At 41.5% G+C, this 22,406-nt stretch overlaps 1 protein-coding gene across 1 annotated transcript in view; it reads right to left on the bottom strand.

Annotated features, from left to right (window-relative positions):
- Positions 1-2,832: 2,832 nt before the first annotated feature.
- COPB1 (coatomer protein complex subunit beta 1) overlaps positions 2,833-22,406 on the bottom strand; it is a 30,464-nt gene continuing 10,890 nt past the window's right edge. Inside the window, exons 8-22 of the mRNA XM_019551465.1 lie at positions 20,228-20,347; positions 19,631-19,738; positions 19,394-19,540; positions 18,443-18,588; positions 17,132-17,228; positions 15,096-15,256; positions 13,876-13,996; positions 13,365-13,592; positions 13,031-13,210; positions 11,796-11,940; positions 10,076-10,195; positions 7,874-8,019; positions 7,230-7,319; positions 6,096-6,251; positions 2,833-3,167 (exon numbers count right to left, since the gene is read on the bottom strand). Of these exons, the coding sequence (XP_019407010.1) occupies positions 3,108-3,167; positions 6,096-6,251; positions 7,230-7,319; positions 7,874-8,019; positions 10,076-10,195; positions 11,796-11,940; positions 13,031-13,210; positions 13,365-13,592; positions 13,876-13,996; positions 15,096-15,256; positions 17,132-17,228; positions 18,443-18,588; positions 19,394-19,540; positions 19,631-19,738; positions 20,228-20,347 (2,025 nt within the window). The 3' untranslated portion in view covers positions 2,833-3,107. The remainder of the gene's footprint in view (positions 3,168-6,095; positions 6,252-7,229; positions 7,320-7,873; positions 8,020-10,075; positions 10,196-11,795; positions 11,941-13,030; positions 13,211-13,364; positions 13,593-13,875; positions 13,997-15,095; positions 15,257-17,131; positions 17,229-18,442; positions 18,589-19,393; positions 19,541-19,630; positions 19,739-20,227; positions 20,348-22,406) is intronic.

The following is a 22,406-nucleotide window of genomic DNA, read 5'->3' as shown; positions in this document are numbered from 1 at the left end:
ATGGAAGTTATGGAGAAGTGCACTTCAAGTCCAATGAGGTTGAGAAAAACTGCTATAGAAACTCATTCAGAGAAGCATGAGCTTTTTGTAAGCTACAGCCTACTTTGTCAGATGTTTTGTCATAGCATCTGGAGACAGGCTACAAAAAAAGGCTCATGCTTCTCTGAATGCAATAGTCTTGAAGGCAGGGATGGACAAAATAGTGGATCCAGACAGCAGCTAGACTCCATTTCCCAACAGGCCCTGCCTGCTTGGCTGAGAACGATTTCCATAGAGACCCCTGCAGCAGCCACCCTGTGATAGCATGAGGCTGGTGTTTCCATGGACACCGGCCCCAGTAACCTAGCAGGGTGCACCACTGCTCTGGAGCCCAGCTGGGATCTTGTGGCAGTGTGGTCCAGTCAGGGCAGAGCTGCGATCTACAGTCTGCATACCCAAGGCAGGGTTGTGCACGCAGCAGATTGTGGCTCTGCCCCTGCTCCTTGCAGCAGTGACAGCATGGGTCCAGAACTGGGACAGAGCCATGATCCACTCGCTGTCTGCATGTCCCTGCCCAGGGTATGCAGGCTGCAGATCACGGCTCTGCCCTGGCTCTGGACCATGCTGTCACTGCCGCAATATCCCAGCCAGGCTCTAGAGCAGCTCTGTACCCTGCCATGGGCCCCGCCAGTTAAGGGCAGCTCTAATACACCGAAGTATTGCCTCCATTCTGAGTTTAGAAAAGTCTCTTTACTTTGAGGTCTGCAGTACAAATGCAATGCAATCTCTAGCCCTACTTTCCTATGATTTGAAATGATTAAAAGGGGAACCTAAATTTAAGCCTTAAATCCATGCTTACTCTTCTAAGTAAGAGGTCTGGTTTTTGAAACTGCTGAGCATTCAACTAGTTCTCAGTAGAGTCAACAGGAAATGCTAAAGCAAACTCTTTTCAGAATCACACTTCTCTGGTGCCTAAATTTATCTTCCTTGTTCAAAAATTGTGGTTTCAGACCACTGCTTGTTCTGCATTTACTCAAGAGGCTATCTAGCTCTACAAGTCTGTCTGCGTAAGCAACTCCTGCCATGGAAGGCCTGCTCGAGTGGGGAATGCAGACCAATACCTAGGGAATGCAGGCACCTAGGTATTCAGGGCTTCCACTGCTGTTACTTACTGGTTTAAAAAAACCAAACAAAACCACAATAAATCACAGAGGCAGGCCATGCTTTACATAGCCGCTGAAGTTTCTGCTAGTGAGTTGCAGCTCTTCAGCAACAACAGTGGAAAAATGTGTGTTATGGGCAAATCTACCTTTTCCCCCCCACAGTTAGAAGATTCTCCAGACTTTGCTCTCCAAGCAGCTAACATGTGGAGTGGGAGAAAACTGGGTGAAAAGTACACCGTACAAAAAAAGCAGTAAAGCAGAGAGACAAAAAAAATGACATCAGGAAGAACAAACAAGGTGCATCCATTTAAAATATGGCTCACTTCACATAGGATTTCAAGCTGCAAACAATATCTACTGGACATTGCACTGCTCACGGATCCACATGCTGGACATGGATTTTCAGGTAGCAGTAGAAAGCTATCTATTATTGGCAGGAGATTGTAACCCCTCCCCCACCAAATATATCTGTCATTTTTCAGCTTTGATGTTGCAAAATACTTGAAGATTGATGGCTGAAGAACACCCAGAGGTTTCAGATAAGATGGAATGAAGCAACTCAGTGTTACAGTACTAGAAGAATTTACAGTCCTGATTATTTTCTTCACTGGCTACTGGCTTATTCTTTAAGTTACTTCTGTGCTCCCTGACACCTTACATAATGTGGAATTCAGATACCTTGAAGATGGCCTCTTCCTGCTATACACCCCACTGCAACACAATTTCAGTGAGAGTACAGTAGCCAGCCATCTCAAATAATAAATTCTTCCCCAGTCTAACAGCAAATTACTTTCCCAAATCTAATAGTAAGTTCTTCTCAGGCCCAGGTCTTTGCTATAGAATTCATCACCTGCAACAAGCCACAACATTCAGAATTCAACTTTAATAAGCAAGTTATGTGCATCTTTGGTATAAATGTCCCCATATTTTAATTCGGTCAGTCATTCTTAAGTTCTTTTTACTTGGGAGACAAAAAAAAATTAAAAATGTTTACTTACTTTAAAATCCAGGTTTGTAATTTATCATCCTTTATGGGATAGATTTCTTCCTTTTCTCTCCTCAATGCTCTTCCACAATTTACACACCTAATATTGTTCAATTTACTGCTTTTCTACTCAACTCAGTCTAAATTCTTCCTCCTGAGCTCAGCTAGATCACTATGTGTGTGTTGTACCCATTTAAAACATGGCTCACAATGCTCATTGTGCACTCATTGTTGCTAATATTATTATACCACACTATCCCTTTCTGGTATTCTGAGATGGGCCATACACATTGCTAAAAACAGATATAAAAGGGAAAAAATGCCAATAATGCCTTATATATTGCTGATTTTTTAAAACATCTCAATGAGTCTACCCTAATTTAAAATTTTTTATTCCTTGCTGGCAAGAACTGGAATTTGCTCTAAAATGTCAAACCGCATATGCTTACCCTGTTACAGCTTTGCCAGTGTGAAGTGATTAAATTAGCAAACCAGCTGCTTAAAAGATGCAGCCTTTGATATAAGTCTCAAATTTATGTTCGTTTGGACATGTCACAGCTGCACATTAACACACTTCAGGGCTATTCATTTTCAGTAGACATGGCATGTAACATAATTCCAGTTCCTTGGAGTACCAGAAAACCTTGCTACCGAATATCTGTAATCAAATGCTACAGGGTTTATTTATAAATTAAGACAAAAACACACTGGCATGGTTTGTTTTTTTTATTGTTGTACTGTGAAAGAGTCAGTGTATAATAGAGACAAAGTATACATGACTTCCAGGACAGAGAAAATAAATGGAAATTTTACTTAATATTGATTTTTGGGGGGGGGGGGGAGGACCCCTCTATAAATTATCCACTGGAATGGATTCAGCACAAGAGCTCGGCTTCTACAATTACAGAACATGGAAGAGTACAGGATGTTCCGAATCACATACCTAAACTTTAATTGTAAAAGGAGCTGAAAAGACAAGTTTATAAACTTGTTTTCTTCTGAGACAGATTGATTTTATCTCCGAGACTTAGGGCCATTCCCTGTAAGAAAAAAAAGGGGGAAAAAAATCTTCATCACTGCAATATTTCAGACAGCTATTGTACCAGCACTGGAATATAGCAGGGATGCTCAACCTCTGGCCTGTGGGCAAAATGTGGTCTATGGAGCCTTAGAATCTGACCCGCAGGGCTCCCCATGCATCAGGAAATTTGGCAGCATGGAAGCAGTGGCAGTTAATACTGCCACCCCTCCCCGCTGCCAAAATACCAAGCCCTGAGCAGTGGGTCAGAGCTGGGCCACAACCCCTCTACTAGATGAGGGCCGGGCTATGCTCTTTCCTCTGCGTCACCAGGTTGGAGCCAGGAAGTGCCCCCGTCTCCCCAACAGAGTTGAACCACGCCCCATCCCCCAGAACCAGGCCACTCCCCCTTCCTCCCACAAAGCCAGGCATGTTCCCCTCCCCTGTGCCCTACCTAGTTGGCACTCGGCCATAGTCCCCTTCCCCCACATGGCTAGATCAGGCCAGGCTGACCTCCCAACCCTTTCCGCAAGCCCAGATGGGGCACCTACAGGTGCCAGATTGGGTCCATGGGGCAGATCTGTCCTGTAGAGGGACTGGGCACTGCCCGTCCGGCCAGCCAGCCAAAACGGTTGAGCACTACTGCTATACAGTATTCATGTACAGCTTGGTATATAACATTTATAAAACTAATAGCATAGGTAGAATATCCTATTCCATATGGAGTATGGAAAATGTGTAAAATTAACTTTTGTAGGTGTTGTATACAAATGAAATTTCAAAGAGTACACAATTTCCAGGCAGGTTGAACAGGTTAGATGTGCAGACGCTATGTTACTGAAACAATGAACCTTACAGGAAATTGCTGATTCTGTACCCCCTCCCACAAAGACGGAAGGTTCAAAAACTTTAATCCCCTCGGCTTTCCATAATTTTAAAACATACTGCCAGTGCAGCAACTATTATTGGTTATAATCCAAGTGACAATAACTGAAGTCAGAATGTTGAAAAACTAATCCAGGCAGCAGCCTTTTCACTTCAATAAAAATCTTAGAAGGTCATTAATGTTACTATGTTAACAGTATATGGGTATTTGAAGGCTCTCTTAGCGCTAAAAACAAGATAGAAAATTCAGAGTTTGGCCTGCTACTCACTCTGTAGTGAAAGGATCCTAAACCAAGTGAGCAGACCTAACTGAATGTTGCCTTATGTTAAGAGTTCCTTTGTCAATACAATGAATTAAAACTATTTCTAAATTTTTCCAATGGCATCATGTAGATAAAACAGTTCCTTTGAACCTAAAAAGGCTAAAAATCCTTTGCAATTTTAAAACCGTGCACCATCCTTCAATTAGTACCTTAGCGCCTTCATTATTCAAAGAAAGGTGTCCGGTCTAAAAATTTATTTTACCAGGGATCGAAATATTTCCATAATTTTCTTGAAAACTAAACTATTTTAGTGGATTTTTGAGTGTAGAACAAATGGATATAGAACCTTATTTTCTTGTGAAATGAAAATTAAAATAGTTGTTTCAACTAGTAATGAAATGGATTTTGAGTGTGCAGATGGATGTGTACATATAAGATATTATAGGAAAGAACCAGTCTCAGACTACTACAGTATTATAGTTGAGTGGTTTTCAACCTTTTTTCATTTGCAGACCCCTAAAAATTTTCAAATGGAGGTGTGGACCCCTTTGAATTTTAAGTGAGGGTATTCACATATATCTTTAGGGGGCCCCTTAGACATAGTCTGAAGACCCCTAGGTTGAAAAACCACTGCTATAATACATAGCCATGTGAGACAGTCACTTGTTACAGTACCAGGTTTCACTTAAATATTGACCTGTTTTTCTCCCCTTTGTTGTCTACCCTCCCTGTAACAGCACTATATGCAAGAAAGAGAAGCTGGAAGCTTTTCATTCTGAACAGTTTTAAAAACAGATTGCGTTCTTTCCCCACCCTCCATTTCCCTACTTTTGCTCAAGTGTATAAATTTTATATTAGATATTAACATTTTACAAGTTCTACAAGTATAGAAAGGGGAAAAAAGAAGAAAGTAGAGGTGCACCAATACATCGGTCCCATATTGGATCAGCATCGATATCAGGAAAATTGACAGTATCAGCAACAGGCAATAATGTTGTCAATGCCTCATGCATGTGCGTAGCCGCAGTTGAGCACAGCCTGGCAGCGTGGAGAGCAGCTGGGTCTGGCTGGTAAGTCTGTTTTGAGGAAAGGGGAGTGGTGGGGGGAGCAGATAGAGGCCCCAGTGGTGAGGGAGGGAGTGGGGCTGGAGCGGAGGCAGGGGCAGGTACTGCACAACCATGCCAGGGTGTGGAATGGAGCTGCGAGTGGCTCAAATGAGGGGGCATGGCTTCCTCCCACCACTGCACGCACCCCAGGAAGGCATGGGGACATGTGCCTGCAGATTTGCACGTGGGGTAAAGGCAGGCTGCCACTGGGGACTGGGGCTAGGGGCAGCGCCAGGCTCTTCGCAGAGAGCGAGCTACAGTTAATTTTGCGATGGCTGCAGCCCACCCAGTAAGCCCCTCTCAAGCACTGCCACTGCCCACCCCGAGTGTAGCTACGGCTTAACCCCCCCACCAGGAAGAGGTCAGAGCCCCACATGCGAGGTGCGTGCTCCACATGCAGATCTGGAGGCTCCGTTCCGTGCACTGCCCTGGCTGTGCAGTGCTTGCCCCCGCTCCAGCTCCACTCCTTCCCTCACTGTGGATCTCTCAATCTGCCTTCTCGCCCCCGACAAACATACCAGCTAGATGGACTCTGCTGTTCAAGCTGCCCGGCTGCATATTGGCAACCAGATAGGTATCGGCCAACATGGCTCGTTTAAAAAAAAAATCGGCCATCAGTATCGGCCCCAAAAAATCTCTATCAGTGTACCCCTAGAAGAAAGAAAAACAAACTCTTTAAAAAGAAACTATAATTACCTGACTTTTTGCGCGAATTCTTATGTGGCCAGTGACAGGAGCGTCTGGTCCAAGGTGAATTGGCTTTTCAATACTGACATTTGCAAGTGCATCTTCTCCAAATATGGAACGTGCATACAGATTGGCAGCCATAAATCCACAGTAACCAGAAAGTGCCTACAAAGAGAATACAAACTCCTTACAAAGGCGTTTTGATTTGTATTAAAACATACCTGAGCAGGTTTGATATTTAAAAATTAGCTTTCTATCTATATAAAGTGGCACAAATATTGTAAAATTCCTGAAACTCAGATTCTGAGAAAACAGAATTTAACACGAAAAATAAATAGAGGTTTAAACCTCCAACAATCATTTAAGCTTGAGAATATCAGCACTTTTAGGCTCTGATGTAAAGGTGGAAAAAGCCTTTTAGAAAGATTAATTTTGACTGAAAAAAAATCTTGTGATGAAAATTTAATTTTCGTCAGGTCAATAGGGCATTAGTAATTAACAAGAGCATTATAGCAACTGACATTTTCTTAACAAAACTTCTTCCTTAATTAAAACAGCCACTTGGCTGAAAATGATCAAATAGGTTCATTTGCATTTAGCCTTCTCTGAGCACCAATTTCAAAGCTATAAAGCATACTCAAATCTTCAGCCCTGCACACAAAAACCTATAGTGGATGGAGTTCTATTAAAAAAAGGAGACCTTGGACTAAGTAAACTGTCTAAAGAATGTAAACGTCTAAAAACAGTATCTGAAAAGAATGCAAAGGAAACAGATTAAATACAACATGCACTCTCAGACTAGGTAATTTAGCTTGAAGGTTACTATGAAAAGTACATTATTCAAATAGTTCAACTTGTGGCCAAGAATTCAAATATGGGGACATGTGGGGGTGGGGAAGGGGGAAGAGAGAGAGAGGTGGTGGTATAAAAATTTTGGCATTCAAATGCATACTTATTTGCATAATATTTTTATGTCCTTTTTAAGAAGGATTTCTAAGCAAATATCGGGTATTTATACCCAAAATCTTGCAAATAATTTTTCCAACTATTTGACTTGGTCTAATAAAAGATATATCAGATTTATTCAAACTGTCCTTAGACCAACACAGCTACAACCTATACTCCTGTAAGCAAATATCTCACCTTCTCTGGAGTAAGGCATTTCATGTTGGTTGACTTCAGTATGTGCTGCAAATATTCATTTAGATCAACAATGTTTGTATTAACTGTAACCTTCAGGAAAGAAAAAGAAAGAAAAATGTCATCAGAATTTATTTTAAGATTATACTGAGCTCCACATTTGGTATGCAATCCACAGGAATCAATGGTTTACACTCTTCAGGCCTAAAAGAAGCCAAAGAACTCTGCAACATACACAGAAAAATAGGCAAGAGACCCAATGCATTTTATTCTATCACCTAGACATTATGTACAGCAGCAGTCTTTCAAGATCTATGTTCTATATATTTTACTGTTGAAGATTTTCCTTTTAAAAATGAAATTAGCTGTTCAAGCAAGGATAAGAAATCACTTTCTTTTGTAAGGTCTAGAAGACTACAAGAGTCCATCTGCTTGCATTAAGGGCAAACAAAACCTACAAACTAAAAAGGGGGAAAATCTTTGAAAAAACTTTAAGTATATAGGAAGTTGCAATGTGTTATATAAATACCCAGAATGGGTTCTTTCCTTCCCCTAAAAGCCTCACGAGTTAAGAAAACTGTTGAGATAAAGTATTAGCTTGTATCTAGTACCAGTGGGGATGAGATTAGCAAGCTAAAAGAACTAACTTTGTTTTCCCATTCAAATTCTGCCCACATCTGTCGGAACTCTGCATCAGTACAAGAAGCTGGCTGGATGTAATCCATGATGTCAATGTGAATATCACTGAGGACGACACAGTTTCTGTCACTGGCTGCTCCAGATACATCATAAACTGCAAATAAGAAACACAACCCATATGTGTTAAACACATATTTAGAGTGGCTACAGAATTCACAATACAAAAGGGTGAGTTCTTTTGACATTCATCAGTGTAACCAAGACATTAAGTATGAAACTTTGTCCTTCTCCAGAGGTTGAAACAGAGTTGGTGGTGCTTCAATCTCTGAACTAAGATTGTAAGGTCCTTTGTCTTAGTGAGGGCCTACTTTTTGGGGAACCATACTACAAATTAGCTTTGCACCTTCCCTAATGTGCCACTCCAATCCCTTTCTCCTGCCCAACAGGCTGCCTACTTTCCATTCCCTGCTTGATATGCTGCATGCCCTGTGCTCCCTGCCTGATCTACTGTTCTGTTTTCTGCTCCCTGCCATATCTGCTAGGCCTCTGCAAATAGGGAAGTATTCAATTTGGATTCGGCCAATTCAGAGGACAGGGATTCGATTCAGATCACTGTCCTGAAATCAAATCTGGCCAAATCAGCTTTGGAAGATTCGGCGATTCGGACTGGCCGGGAAGAGGCAGGCACAGCCGGGCAGCTCCTCTGGCTTTGCCTGTCTCTCCCTGGGCAGGGTGAGCCACAGGAGAAGCCTCCATGGCTGCCTGCCCAGCCCCAGAACTTTAAAAAAAGCCTCATAATCACTGGCTGCAAGAGTGGTGATTGGGGCCTCTGGGTGCTCGTGGCAGAGCCCCCCTGCGTAGCGTGGGGCAGTGGGGATCACCCACCCCTGCCTGGCACCCACATGGGTGCAGCATGGCTCAGCAGGGAGCCACACTCTGCATGAGAGCTGGGGCTGCCGCCAGGCTCCAGCTGACGTGGTGCTGCCCCAGCTCCCAGGCAGCACGCAGCACCCATGCCATGGGGCAGCTGTTGCGTGGGTGCCAAGCGGCGGAGAGAAAATGATCCCCACTGGGCCAGGCGGAGGATGGGACAGGGCAGGGCAGCCATGGGGTCTTCTCCCACAGCTTCCCCCAGCTGTCTGCCTCTGCCCCGGCAGGGAGAGGCATGGGGGCTATGCCCTGCTGCCGCTTGCCCAGCCGGCACGGGGTGGGGGGGCAATACAGGTGCGGCTTGCTCTGGACAGCAGCTTTGCATAGCCCCTGCTCCCAGCACTGCCACGTCCGTATTAAGTGGGAGCAGAGCAGAGCCTCCGCTCCCAGCCAGCATGGAAAGCAGGGAATGTGGGTGCAGCAGTGCTGGGAGCAGGTACTATGCCCTGCTTCCACTTGCCCATTTCTGCCCAGAGCAAGCTGCACCCACATCCCGGGCAAGCGGCAGAAGGACAGAGCCCCTGCTCCCAGAGCTGCCATGCCAGCATCCCGTGCCCTCCTCTCCGGAGTCCCATGCTCCTGTCCCAGCTGGGCAGCTTGTCCCAGCCCCAGCCCCAGGCCCAATCCCTCCCTCCCCCACACCACTTTCCTTCCCCCTCCCACAACCTTCACAGACTTATCAGCTGCCTGTTTAGTCTATGTCCAAATCTCTGAATCATCTGAATCTTTTTCTGAATTGACTTGGATGCTTCGAATCAATTCATAGCTTTTACTTGGTCTCCTGATTCAATTTGGATTCTGAGTTTTGGTCCCCAAATCAGGCCAACTCTCCTCCAAATCAAATCAGCTACCAAAGCTTTGCACAGCCCTAACATCTGCCACCAGGCTCCCTATAACCACTGTGCTGCCTATTGCTCTCCTGCGCACACACACACACACACATACGACATTTGTGGCACATGTGCTGCTGGTTGACCACTTCTGGTTTAGGCTATGTAGAGGCTCAAGATTTTAAATCCAGCAGTTGATTCAATCTTCATTCTGACCCCTTTATTATGGGAGTGTGTTACACCAGCATTTCCCCCCCCATAAAATTAGTAGCAGCATTAAATTTGAAAAACAAAAATAAAACAATGTTTTTAAATTCAGCTATATTCTCATATTGTACAACATTTAAATTCATCTTTTAGCATGAAAGGTTCTTTAAGTAGCTCTATTTCCCTAAAAGATTAAAATACTGAACTTTTAATGACTATGCACATGGAATTTTTTTTACTTACCGATATTACCAAAAATTATTCCATTTTCTGTTGAAGCTACTTTGACATTGGCCTTAATGTTAGCAAAATCATGTGGAGCAAGTGTCAAAGGAGATGGTTTTTCCACAAGCTTTAAGTCACCTTTTCAAAAGAAAAAAGGAAAGGAAAAAAAGGGTTTACAGGCATTCAAGAGACAAAATTCAACTAAAATTTCAAGACACAAAACTTTAAAATTTCCAGTCGAAATTCTGAAGTGTAACCGAATTGCCTCAAAAATCCATAATTTCATTGGTTTAACATGTTTTATATTAGTTAGCGAAGCAAAGGAAGTTTACGTGTTTCAACAAAAAGTTAGTAGAACCATTAAATCGCCTTGATCAAAGCCCAGTGAAAACAAACAAAGTCTCAACTGACTTCAGTAGGTTTTAGATTAATCCCAGATAGTTTCATATTAACTTACAATCAAAGCAGGAAACAGTTAATCCTGCCACTTAACTCCACCATAACTGTAGCACAAAGCTTAAGCGACCTCAAAAAAATTACAAAGTTCAATGTTCAGAACCATGTATGTTAAGCTGCTCAGACAGGCCAGAGTATCAGCTTTACTTTGAAAGCTATTGCTTTAGAAAATTAAAAATCATATTCTTTTAGGTTAGTCAAATAACAAGCAATTTCTTTTATTCCATCAGGGTGCTTTTTCCATTAGTGAAGCTTAAGATATTGAGAATATATTCTAAACTATGTAGTCACAAACAGCTAATTGTACTTAAACAAGCAAAAACAAACAAATGAGCCCCCCCCACAACTCAACCTGAAACAAACAAAAAGCCAACACCATTATATGACAAGATCCTCAAAGATCAATATAATATTCTGAATGTTTTATATACTACTAATACAGTCTATTGTATGAAACTAGAAAAAACGACATGGAAATAAACTCCTACCAAGCAACCTTTATATTAAATTCAGTTATCCTTATTCCTTCCCCTATGCCCATTTTACCCTGAATTTGGTGCTTCTGAAAGTGATGGGACCAGCTAGGGTTTTCCATGTATAAAAGTTGTATGATGAAAACACCATGCAGCAGCACCATAAAACCTTTCTTCTTCCTTTGCAAATTTGCTTCAGCCATGACCGCATAAGCAGATAAGGCAGTCAGACAGGAAGGTAGTTACAGCTTTCTGATTTTTTATCCTAGAGACAGGGTAAAGCAGCCTCAAGGATACTCCAAAACACATTTCCTAAGGGAATGCATTTCAACTAACCAAACCAAAGCACAACATACTCTGGTCATTCCTCCTACCAAAATCAAAGTACAGTTCTCATGCCTGGGAACTGGAATTGGGGAGCAGGAGCCAGGTGAGCTAGTGCAAAGGGGCTGAGCAGACTGAAGAAACTGTAGAGTTTTGAGGGAAGATAGGCAACAAAATGTTAAGCAATTTTACTAGCTTACATGCGAATGAAGGATGTTATTTTGTTAACATTTTGTTTAAGAGCATGTGATTATGTTGTCAAGTGCCAAATGAAAGTTCATTAGCTCTATGAAAACTTCATTATTAATAAGGCAATTTAAAACACCCTTTTGGAATGACGACATGGCAGACCTGATAAGCATTCGTTTATATATTTATCATTTGAAATACAATTTCTTAAACCCCAACAGTGCCCACTGCCTAATTTCAGGCCCACATTAAATATACAACAATGAATATTCTGGTTTCACTGAAATATTCCTTACCTAGTGTGGCTAGTTCTAATGTACAGTTCTGCAAAGTATCACTGGTCTGGTTCACTACAAGCACGTCCAGTACAATATCATACTGGTTGACATGAACATATGCTTCTGCATAGACAGGATCTGAGAAACCTGTTAACTGAGTAACCTGTCAGAATAAGAAGGTAATTTAATAGATGATCATATCAATTTTGTACATGACACACACAGGAGAGATGCACGTTATTAGTTTACTTGCTTTGACTTAGGAAAGTATTTGTATTTAAAATTCTAGTCAACTAAAGCCCCTGTAAAGATATCCCACCCAACAGAAGCACACTCAAAAAACTGATTAATGGTATATAAAAATGCATCCAACTGAACACCAATGAAATGTTCATGTTAAAAGTGTTTTCTAAGTATGCGATAGCATAGCTGTAAATATGGCTTTATACAATATCTAACCACAGTAGCTATGCATTACATAAATATACATGCCAAATTGCCAAGTTATAAATTCTGCTCTTAACCAGATGCCTTTTAAAAATTGTTCATAGTTATATGTAAAAAAGCTCAAATTAGGTCACCCCTTTCCAATGTTATGCTACCTGTGTCTGCATATGCATTAGTTATAAAATTGTTAAAAAATCAGTTAAAGTTCAGAATAGAAAGCAAAAATTAAAAACGCTTTTGCTTTTTGAAAACTGTCAGATTATTAGAAGTATTACAAAACCAAGAAATACTAAACTCAGGTTAAACTGGGAAAAAAAACTCTACAAAAAAAATAAAAACAAACATCCAAATTTTATCTTGGATTTTTATTTAATGTTTATACTCCCTGCAGTGAGTGGCAAACTAAGGGTAGTTACTTTTCTCAACTCTTCTACGTTGGTCGTGGAAAGTAGACAAAGAAGAAACAGTGGAGCAGGGGAACAGTGTATGAGTTGTACATGTCTGAATATCTGGTGAGTTCTCTACCTATCAGGCCTCAAGTTCCCCTCTCTACACTCCACCACCTGAATGTTCTCTGGTCTCCCCCTGTAGTCACTACCACCTTTTCCTATAGCACAAGACTATTACAAAGCACAGGGTGAAGGAGTATCCAATTGAACAGTAAAAGTAAAAAGGCTTCTCAGCTGCCACTGAAGTCTAGTTAGGCTCCCTAGCACCCCACAAAATCCCAAGTTTATGCCTGTAATACCTGATCTTTTGGGTAAGTAATACAAATTAGAGGAATAAAATACAAAGCTACACATTACCTTATTAAGTTTGGAGGCCAAGGGATCAGCAGCTTCTTTTCTTTGTGTATTCCCCATTGCTGCTAGAAGGCTCAGCTGAAACTGGTCTTCCTTTGAGTTCATTTCATTTTTAGCTGTAAGCTGCATGAAGGAAATAGGATCATCTGGCTGAACCGTCACATTCCTCTTCTCTGACTCTTTCTGTGAAAAGGAAGCAAGATACCTTACCTCAGAAAGGTATAGCAAAGTACAGAAAGCTTCATGCAGCTCCTGAGGTGTCCTTAGACATAGACGATAGTCAAAATTCAAGTACGCAAGAAGGTACAGTTACATACCAACATTAATAACATCTTACCTTCTGAGAAAGTTTCTCTTCTTCTAGCTTAGCTGAAAGCATATGAGAAAGTGACTGCCTACATTCCTTGTTGAAAATATCATTCATCAGAGGAGAACATTCTGACAAAACCTTGAGACACAGGGAAATACGGTCCACATCATCATCTGTAATTGGCTTCTTTGGAAGGGAGGATTTTCCCAAATGAAGAATAGTGGCCATGAGCAACATAGCCTCAGCGACAAAAGACTAAAGAAAAGGAAGAGGGGATTAAAATCCGACTGTCCTTCAAATTACAGAAGTGTTTATGTTAGTCTTGCAACTGAACTAAAAAGTTAATCAAATTAACATTTTATTATATTATCCCAGACTTGTTGGTCACAACTCTAACAATTTGATTTAGGGACCATCCAATCACCTTGACTGGTAAGTAATAAGAAAACCAGAATAATTATCATTCTGTGCCAACAATTCATTTCAGGATCTTTCTCAGTTAGACTCTGTAAAAACTTCCATAGGGAATAAAACTTACATTTTGTTTCTTCTTTTCCTGAAGAAGAGAAACATAGCGTAAAGCAATCTTAGTCAAAGTTGTGGCAAGAGAAGCAGCAACAAAGAAATCCCCATCCAGCAAAAATCCTCGTAATGGAGGTCTGAAAAGGTAATAGCCATGAGAAGTTGGTTAGTTTGGAAGACACTGTGTCTCTTATCTACATATTTTGGCATTTTCACTTCAACTCTCATATTGCTTAACCAATGTAGAGCTTTAAAAGTCCCAGAAGCTAAAGGAAAAGATTCTTTTTTCCTATTAAAAACTATTTTGAATACACAAAGACATATTTACAAGTCAAATCACCCAATTTTCACATTGCAAGTGACAAGGAAGAGGAGAATACAAAAGATATTCATCTGCACTTCTATAAAATGCTATCCACGAATTGCACAGCTGTATAAGAATACTGAATAATTACATTTCCAAATAACCAACTGTGAGGTAGAGGAATATAGCAGTTATGTTCTTCTATTGGAGAGATGGAACAAAGCACAAATGTTTTCGTGCACTGCCAAACATTAAGTAACTGGGAATTTTGGCCAAGAAAACATAGTTAACAATGTAATGTGATAAATGCCACCAATGTTAGAGTTCCCAAGTGACTGGATACTTGATATCAAGTACCAATGGATGATAACAAAAGGAAGGAAGGGAAGGGACAAGAGAAGGATGAAAGAACAAAATGATAGAGGAGTATGAGAAAAAGAGAAAAAATAATGGAAGAGAATGAGAGACAGGAAAAAAAATAAAAAGTACATGTGGAGGGTGGGGGAAGAGGAGTATTTCCCTTGCTGGTCCAAATAGAAGTGCCATACTTCAACTAAGATTTGGTTTATGCTACCGCCTAAACAAACTTTTCCAGGAACCACCCCCGCTCCCCTGCAAATATAGTAACTTCTATATTTTCCCCGTTATATTTAGACAAAGTTTCAATAATGCAAGTCAACCCAATATTGAGGTAGCAGACAATCTTCCCTTTGGAAACTGACATAAATAAAAGCAGGTAGAAGTGGACAATAAAGCAAATGTAATGTGATTTAAAACACAAAAAAGGCCTTTCCTTAGAAAGTCCTATTTAGTAGGGAAAAAGCTTCAGAGGTCCTTTTATAGGCATAACAATTCTTGAAAAATGTTAGTCTCACTTTCTAGAAAACCTAGTGTCCTGGCCATTGGCAGTAAAATATAAAATGCTTAGCTACCTGTCTTCTTCCTTTTTGGCAGGTCGGGAACTACTGAGGGCACTCTGTGTGGCATAGGTGCCCATCTCCGTCACCAGTTTCTGGACTGGACCCACCGTTACTTCCTCTTCAGGTTTCAGTTCACCAGCTTCTTTCCTTATTTCAGACTCTACAATTGGGATCTGACAGTAAATGGTAAATGAATATACTATGTAGACAAAAATATAATAAAAAGTATGAAAACAGAGACGCCTCTTGTAGAAAGGTGGCTTGTTTTTATTGAAATATGGCTGCATTTATGAATTTTTAAGGATGAAAGGGTCAATTACAGTGCAATACGTTTTTTGGCTTTTTGATTTCTTTTTGAACTAGTCATATGAACCCAGAAGCCTGGTTTCCTAATGAAAAGTCCTGCCCCTGCCACAACACCCTGGAGTCTTTTAGAAATTACAAAAGGAAAGGAATTATCTGTTTTTAAACAATGAACAAATTGTAATTTACAATTCATCCTTCATTTTCCCCAAAAAGATTCTCTCGTTTACCCTTCTGACAGTGAGGTTGGATATTCATCTCTTACAACAAAGAGAACGCTATTGGTCTACTAGTTTCCTTGAAAAAAAGATACAACAGAAGTACAGCATCAGGAACAGGGATCCGGGTTTTCTATTTCCCACAGAAAAGAGAGAAAAATGTGGATTTTTCCCTTACCCGAGAAAAAGCAGATTTCTCATTTTAACGGAGAAGCCCACAGATTTTGCAGTTTTATAAAGAGCTCACTGCAGACTAACAGAGTTCCAGCCTGAAAGGGGCTGGGGGGAACAGGAGGAAGGCAGTCAGGCATGGGGCACCATGCACTTGGCTACTAGGCAGCCTGAAGAGCATCTCCCACAGGTAAGTTGGGAGAGGAGGGGGAATTAAGGCCCCCATAGGGAGGAAGGGAATAGGGCCAGGCTGGGGCTGCATCCCACTCAAGCAGTGTGTTGAGGCCCAGGGCCACAATGGACAACCACAGGAACCCAGCAGGGAGTAGGATGGGGCTGGGAGCAGAACCAGCTCCCTGCTGCTGCACATACTCCTGGGGGGGAAGGGAGGCAGAAGGGGACCCCAGATTTATGTGGGATGGGCATAGGTCACCCACTGCAGGCTTGGGCTTCCTGCCCTGTTACCCTCCACAGCCCAGTGGGTGCTATTTGGCACTGCAGGGCAAAGCAGGGCCAGATAGGGAAGCTGCTTGCCATTGCAAGAAATGTGCTGCCCTGGCAAGGTGTCTCCTGCACACGGGGCAGCGGCATGGGGTTGTGCCCCTCAGTGCTGCCACAAAGGCAGGGGACACCTTGAAGCTCACAGCAGCAGCAAGCTTCCTTACAGGGCCCTGCTGTTCCCTACAGCACTAGGTTGCACCCACTGGGCTGCGGAGGCTCCAGGGGAGGGCAGCATGGTGGTAGCACAGCAGGTAGCCCACCCCTGCCCCATGCACATATCTGGGAAGGCATAAGTCCCCCCTGTCCCTCCAGGAATATGCAGAGCAGTGGGCAGCCGGCATCCCCGGCCCAAGCCCGCAGCAAGGAAGGGAGCCAAGTTCCACACACTACTGCAGCAGCCACTGCCTCCTGCATGGGGCAGAGAGCTGCGGACCTGGGTCCCTGGCCCTGTAGCCCTGGCAGCTGGGGACCCCCTCCAGCAGGGCTGAGGGGGAGAAGAAGGGAGGGAGGGAGGGCCACCAGCAGGGCCAGGAGACTGGCTTGGGAGTAAGAGGCCTGGACCTGCATTCTGTGAACTAAAAAGGGGTAGGGGAAGCTCTGATTTTCCATGATAAAAAACAAAAAAATCAAGTGACAAAAATGTATAGGCATTTAGAATTTATTTTCTTATAGTGATTGAGGCACTGTTAGGCTTCCAAACCACTTTGGTGCACACTAGAGCCTACCACTTCTTGCAGATTAAAAGATGAAACATCTTAAATGCATTTTTAATCTTACTTTACATTAAAATATTAAATTACATCCAAAAATGCAGAAACAAAAGCAGAGAAGCATTGACAGACAACACAGACATACCTCTCCCAGTGATCTGCGGACTTCTGTCATCACACTTTGAATATCTTCCTTTGTACTGCAATATTCTCCTAAAATCCACAGCGCTCCCCGGTAAATCCTAACATAAGAAAGCAAATTCAGCTACATTTCATTCACCACTGAAAATGGTACCAGGGGCAATTATTGTCCATTGTGCCCTCATGGACATTGAGGAAATACCAGATACACCAACCTTAAGAGGCTATGCTGTGCTTTTAAGTAGGTTAACAAGCTAAAGAACACAACACAAAACTGATCTAGAACAACCAACCTCTTTTTGGTAGTGCTGATCTAGTTCATTTTGTTATAATTGGAATATATAAATTAAAAGAACTGGTGCTTTCTGTTAAGGATAGTATCCCTGGCTACACTTGAAGTTCAGTTCCAATACCTTCTAAATATTACCAGGAATTGTCTTTTTATGATAAAGTTAATTGTAACACTTCTAATAAACCATTAATGTTAAAATAGGGCCAAATTTTAAACTTGCTAGCAGATCAGTCAGAAAATCTACACATCAAGATAGATTACAAATCAAAACAGGATGAATATAAAGCAGCAAACCCCATTTTTCGCCTTGCTTTGTTTTTGCCCCATCATCTTAATTTCACCAGAGGTTCCAATTTGATCTGAACTGTAGGAAAACTACAATTAAGTGATGGCTACTGCAAGGACAATAAAAAGGATGGTCTACTACAGGAAACTGATTTCTTTTGCTATTGCTGAACCTCTGCTGCTGTAATGCAAAGCTTACAGGAATTCTGAAAGTCACTATGGCATTACAGGTATTAGTAGACTATGAAATAAGTACAGAGTTCAGAATCCTGTTTAGGCAAGTTCCCTCATGACACACAATAAGTAATTTCTAGTTTCCTTTAAACATATTTAAGTGGATTAAAATCCTGTTATTGGGATCCCCTGGCAGCCATACTTTACTTTAATGGACACATCACTTTAAATTTACTCTACATTAGCAATGCTGCCTGCTAGCAAAGTGAATACAATTAACAATTAAATCATAAGGATAAGATTAAAATGACTGTTCCTTATTCAATGCAAGTATCATACTATATGTTTTTTTCACATAAATTTGGAAGGGACTTCCTCCTAAACATAAATGGATCTCCTGCCATATATTAAAAATATATTTAAATATAAAGAGAGGCTGATAGTACTTCACTAAAATCATTCACTTTCTTTTCTAATGCCTGCTTTCAGATACCTACGCTAGAACAATTGTGTATAATTTGAAGCTAGCGTGGATTACATTTCTTAAAAGTATTTTAAACTTACTTCACAGATTTAATGGCATGAAAGACTTCCAGCATCTTTTCAACAATAAGAGGCCGCAGAGTATCAAAACGCTGAATTGCTTCACGAACAAACTCCAAGACATCAGCAGCTGCAGCTTCATTATTATCACTCAGGAACTCCATCAGCTAGGACAAAAAAGTAAACATAAGCACAAACAGAAGGAGTTCCACAATTTGAAAAACTGGCTAAAGCTTTGCACGAGATAGTACAGTACCAACCAACAAAAGAGCAACTGATGGAACAAGGGCAAGAATCATAAAGCAAATATGTATGTATTTTGCATTATAGTTCCAACTGATGAAAACTGACATGCCAATGCTTTCTCTGCTAATTCAAAACAATAAAATTATCTATGCATTTTTTTTTAATATTCACCTACTAGATATCAAAGCAAAATTCAAACAACGTTACTTTAAATACAAACTAGTGTATAGTCTAAAGATATAAGCATAATCATTGCCACCGATTTACAGGGTTTTTAGAGCATGTATTTTTCTAGTTTGTTCTCTCCAGGAGGAACACCACACACAAAAATAAAGACTGTAGAAGAGTAATCAGAAAATTAAAAGGCACCTTAAAGTTTATTAGGACAGACTGTGGCAGCCTTTTAACAACTGTGGGCCAAATTAATGTAGCTCAACCCCAGGATGGGCTGCCACTTATGACCCTGCTGCTGCCACTTCCCTTGTGAGCAAATCCCACTGCCACCATGCGCTAAAACACATCCTTTTGCTACTGAAAGCCACTGCAGGGAAGATGGAATCCTTATGGGCCAGATCTGGCTCAGAGGCCATAGGTTACTGTCCTTATTTTTAAGAAAGTCTTCACATTCCAGTGAAGAACTCTGCCCCAGTTATTCTCCTGAGTGGGTAGCGGGGATTTTTGAACATATAAAATACATTTCTGCAAATATAATTAAATATTATATACCACAGGAATAACATTTGCAGCCATATCTGGAAACCGAACGCTACAGGAATGCAATGTCCGAACAAGCAGCTGCCTGTATTTGTCAGTATCTTCATGTTCTGTTACATTGTTTGTTTTGATCACTTCTTTCTTCAGAACAATCACCAGCTGTAAGATAGAGCCAGTGAGTTTCAATTAATCCATATGCTTCACTGACAAAAAACACAGGAATTAAAGCACTAAAAACACATATTTTACCTCTTCTACATTTCTGGATGACACAAGATCCAGAGCTAACTGAAGGGTTTTTTTACGCACTTCTAAGTCTGGTGTACTCAGCACTCTCAATATGTCCATAACCAGGTCCTGAAATGAATAGATATACCTTTACTTTGATTAAATACACACACATTTTACGATTTTTTTTAAAAAAAAGTACTAAAACACCAAACAGCACTGCCTCCCCACTTTACCCCTCCACAATCTGCCATGTGCCACACACAGAGGCTGCCTATGCCACAGTTGGTCACGCCTGCCCTACAGTGCCATCCTGCCCTGCCTTCCATCTGACTTCACACTAACACAGCTAACTTCCTTTCTTTTCATGGATAAAACTAAACAGTGCCTTTCCTGCAGGCTGCACCACTCAAGTTTTCAAACAAATCAGCATTTATTACCGTCAGTTCTCAAGTGGTTAAATAGAATTAGTAGATCGAAACATGAAATGCTGGTAGGATGCCTTCTATAAATACATGAAAAAAATATTTTCAAAAGCATAGTTCATCTTTTTTATATATAAAGGTAAAACAAAACTTAAAATAGGCTTGCCAAAGGGAAAACAAGCAATCTGCTTACTTGTAACACCCGTTCATGAGCGGGATGCTCCTTCAGTTCAACCAAGCGGTCCAAGACAATAAGCTTCACATTGTTATCACTTTCTTTAATAATCAAATCAATATAGCATTGAGCTGCTGCCTATAAAAGAATGGAAGCAATATTTCAAAAAAGAAAAGAACACCCTATACTGAAAAAGAACACCAACTCCTGTGGGAAATCCAGTCAAGAAATACATTAAAAATGTGAGCATCTGTTTTAAATAACCTATAAAAAAAGCTGCTGAATACTTGTTTATGACTTAATTGCTAGAATTGCCTTATTCATTAAGGTCTCATCTAATTTATACATTACCAATAGCCTTTTGCATGTTCTAAAATGCAATTTTAGCTACTGAGTAATGAGGCTGATCAAAAATATCCATTTTTACTTTTTAGTATAGCACCAAGTTCCAGAGGCAATGGTGAGGCAGAATGTTCAAATAAGTTACACCTGTTCTTCCAGCTCAGAAAAGTCATCTCACCAGCACCGTCTGTATTCATGCTAAAAATGTCCCAGGCTAGAAACAGGGTCTGCTTCTATGGTTCAAACAAAACATAAGCAACAGTACAGTGGTGAGGAAGCAAATCAACTTTTCAGAGTATACTTTTGTTATGTTAATAAAAAATGCATTAAAATTCATATGGCTACGAGTATGAGGGCCTGATCTAAAAACTGTGAACAGAAGGACTGCCATTCATGCTTTGGGTCAAACTTTATATGTATACCACGGATAATTAAACTAAATCAAAAAACAAAATTTTAGCATACCTAAATACAGTTTTAAATTTCACAACTTCTAACTACAGTATTGGATACAGCCAAATAACCACACTGGAGTAAAGAAAATTTCAAAAAAGAATACTCCATCTGACTTTGAAACTACCATTTCAAGTACTTGTGACCTGTTTCTTTAATCCTGGATTTTACTGAATAAGCTTCTGTGTGAGTTTAGTGTTTACATCATGTCAGATCAACAGCCCTGGGTACTACAATTGTCTGTTTATCAATGAGAGACAAATAAGGGTCAGCACTAATATACAATTGCATTAACTCCCCCCCCCAACTATATTATTCAAACCTTCCACGCTGAATTAAAACACACTTTCATCCTGTTTCTAAAAGGATACAGGATCATAAGAAAGTCAGGCTGGAAGGGACCTCACAAGGTCATCTAATCTAGCCCCATGGTCAAGGCAGAATCATTTCTGAAGAAGCCATCCCAGCTAAGTGCCTGTCCAACTTACTCCTGAAGTTTTCTAGGGATGGAGATTCCACAAATTCTCTAGGTAGCTTGTTCCAATACTTGACTGCCCTCATAGTCAGAAAGTTGCTCCTAATCTCCAACCCAAGTTCACTCTGCTGCCCCTTAAGGTTATTGCTCCTGTCCTGTCCCATATGGCCACAGAGAAAAGCCCACCTTCATTCTCACCATAATCCTTAAGCCTGTGCGAAGCAGCTAGTATTTGCTTCAGATTCAGCCAATTCAGGAGACAGTGATTTGCTTCAGTGATTCGAATCACTGGCCTGAATCAATTCAACCAAAGCTGATTTGGAGACTCGGCCGCTACTGAATCTCTGAATTGAACAGGCCCCATCCCTGCCCGCTCTCCCAGGTCCATCAATGGCAGCCCTGCCTGGCCCCAGCACTTAAAAAAATAAAGCCCCGCGCTCACTGGCTCCTGCCAGGCGGGAGGTGGGGGGACAATCCCCGTTTTCCTCCACTGCCCTGTGCTGTGTGGGGGGACTCTGCTACAAGACCCCAGAAGTCCTGATGGCTGCTGCAGCAGCTGGTGAGTGCAGGGCGTTTGTTTGTTTTTTCTAAATATAAAGTGCCAGGGCACTGGGGCTGGGCAGGGCAACCAGGGGTGAGAGAGGTGGCTGAGAGTGCAGGCGGGGACTGGGGTATGTTCACGGGGGCTGAGGGAGCAGGCAGGGAATGGGGCTTCATGGGGGTCCCCCAACCTATGGTCCCCACCCCACAACCCCCTTCCCACCCCCTGCCTAGTGGCACAAAGTACGGGTACAGCTCCCTGCGGTGGCGAGTGGGAACTGCCTGAATTGCCAAATCAAAATCAGAGGCTTCAAATCAATTCAGACCTATTAGTGCCCCGATTCAATTCGGATTTGGCCTCTGAATTGGGCCAAATCTCCTCCGAGT

Source organism: Crocodylus porosus, unplaced genomic scaffold (assembly GCF_001723895.1).
Source record: "Crocodylus porosus isolate Cpor-Errol unplaced genomic scaffold, CroPor_comp1, whole genome shotgun sequence".
Classification (NCBI taxonomy): Eukaryota; Metazoa; Chordata; order Crocodylia; family Crocodylidae; genus Crocodylus; species Crocodylus porosus.
Note: the sequence above shows the minus strand (reverse complement) of the source record. Positions and strands in the feature narration are given on the sequence as shown.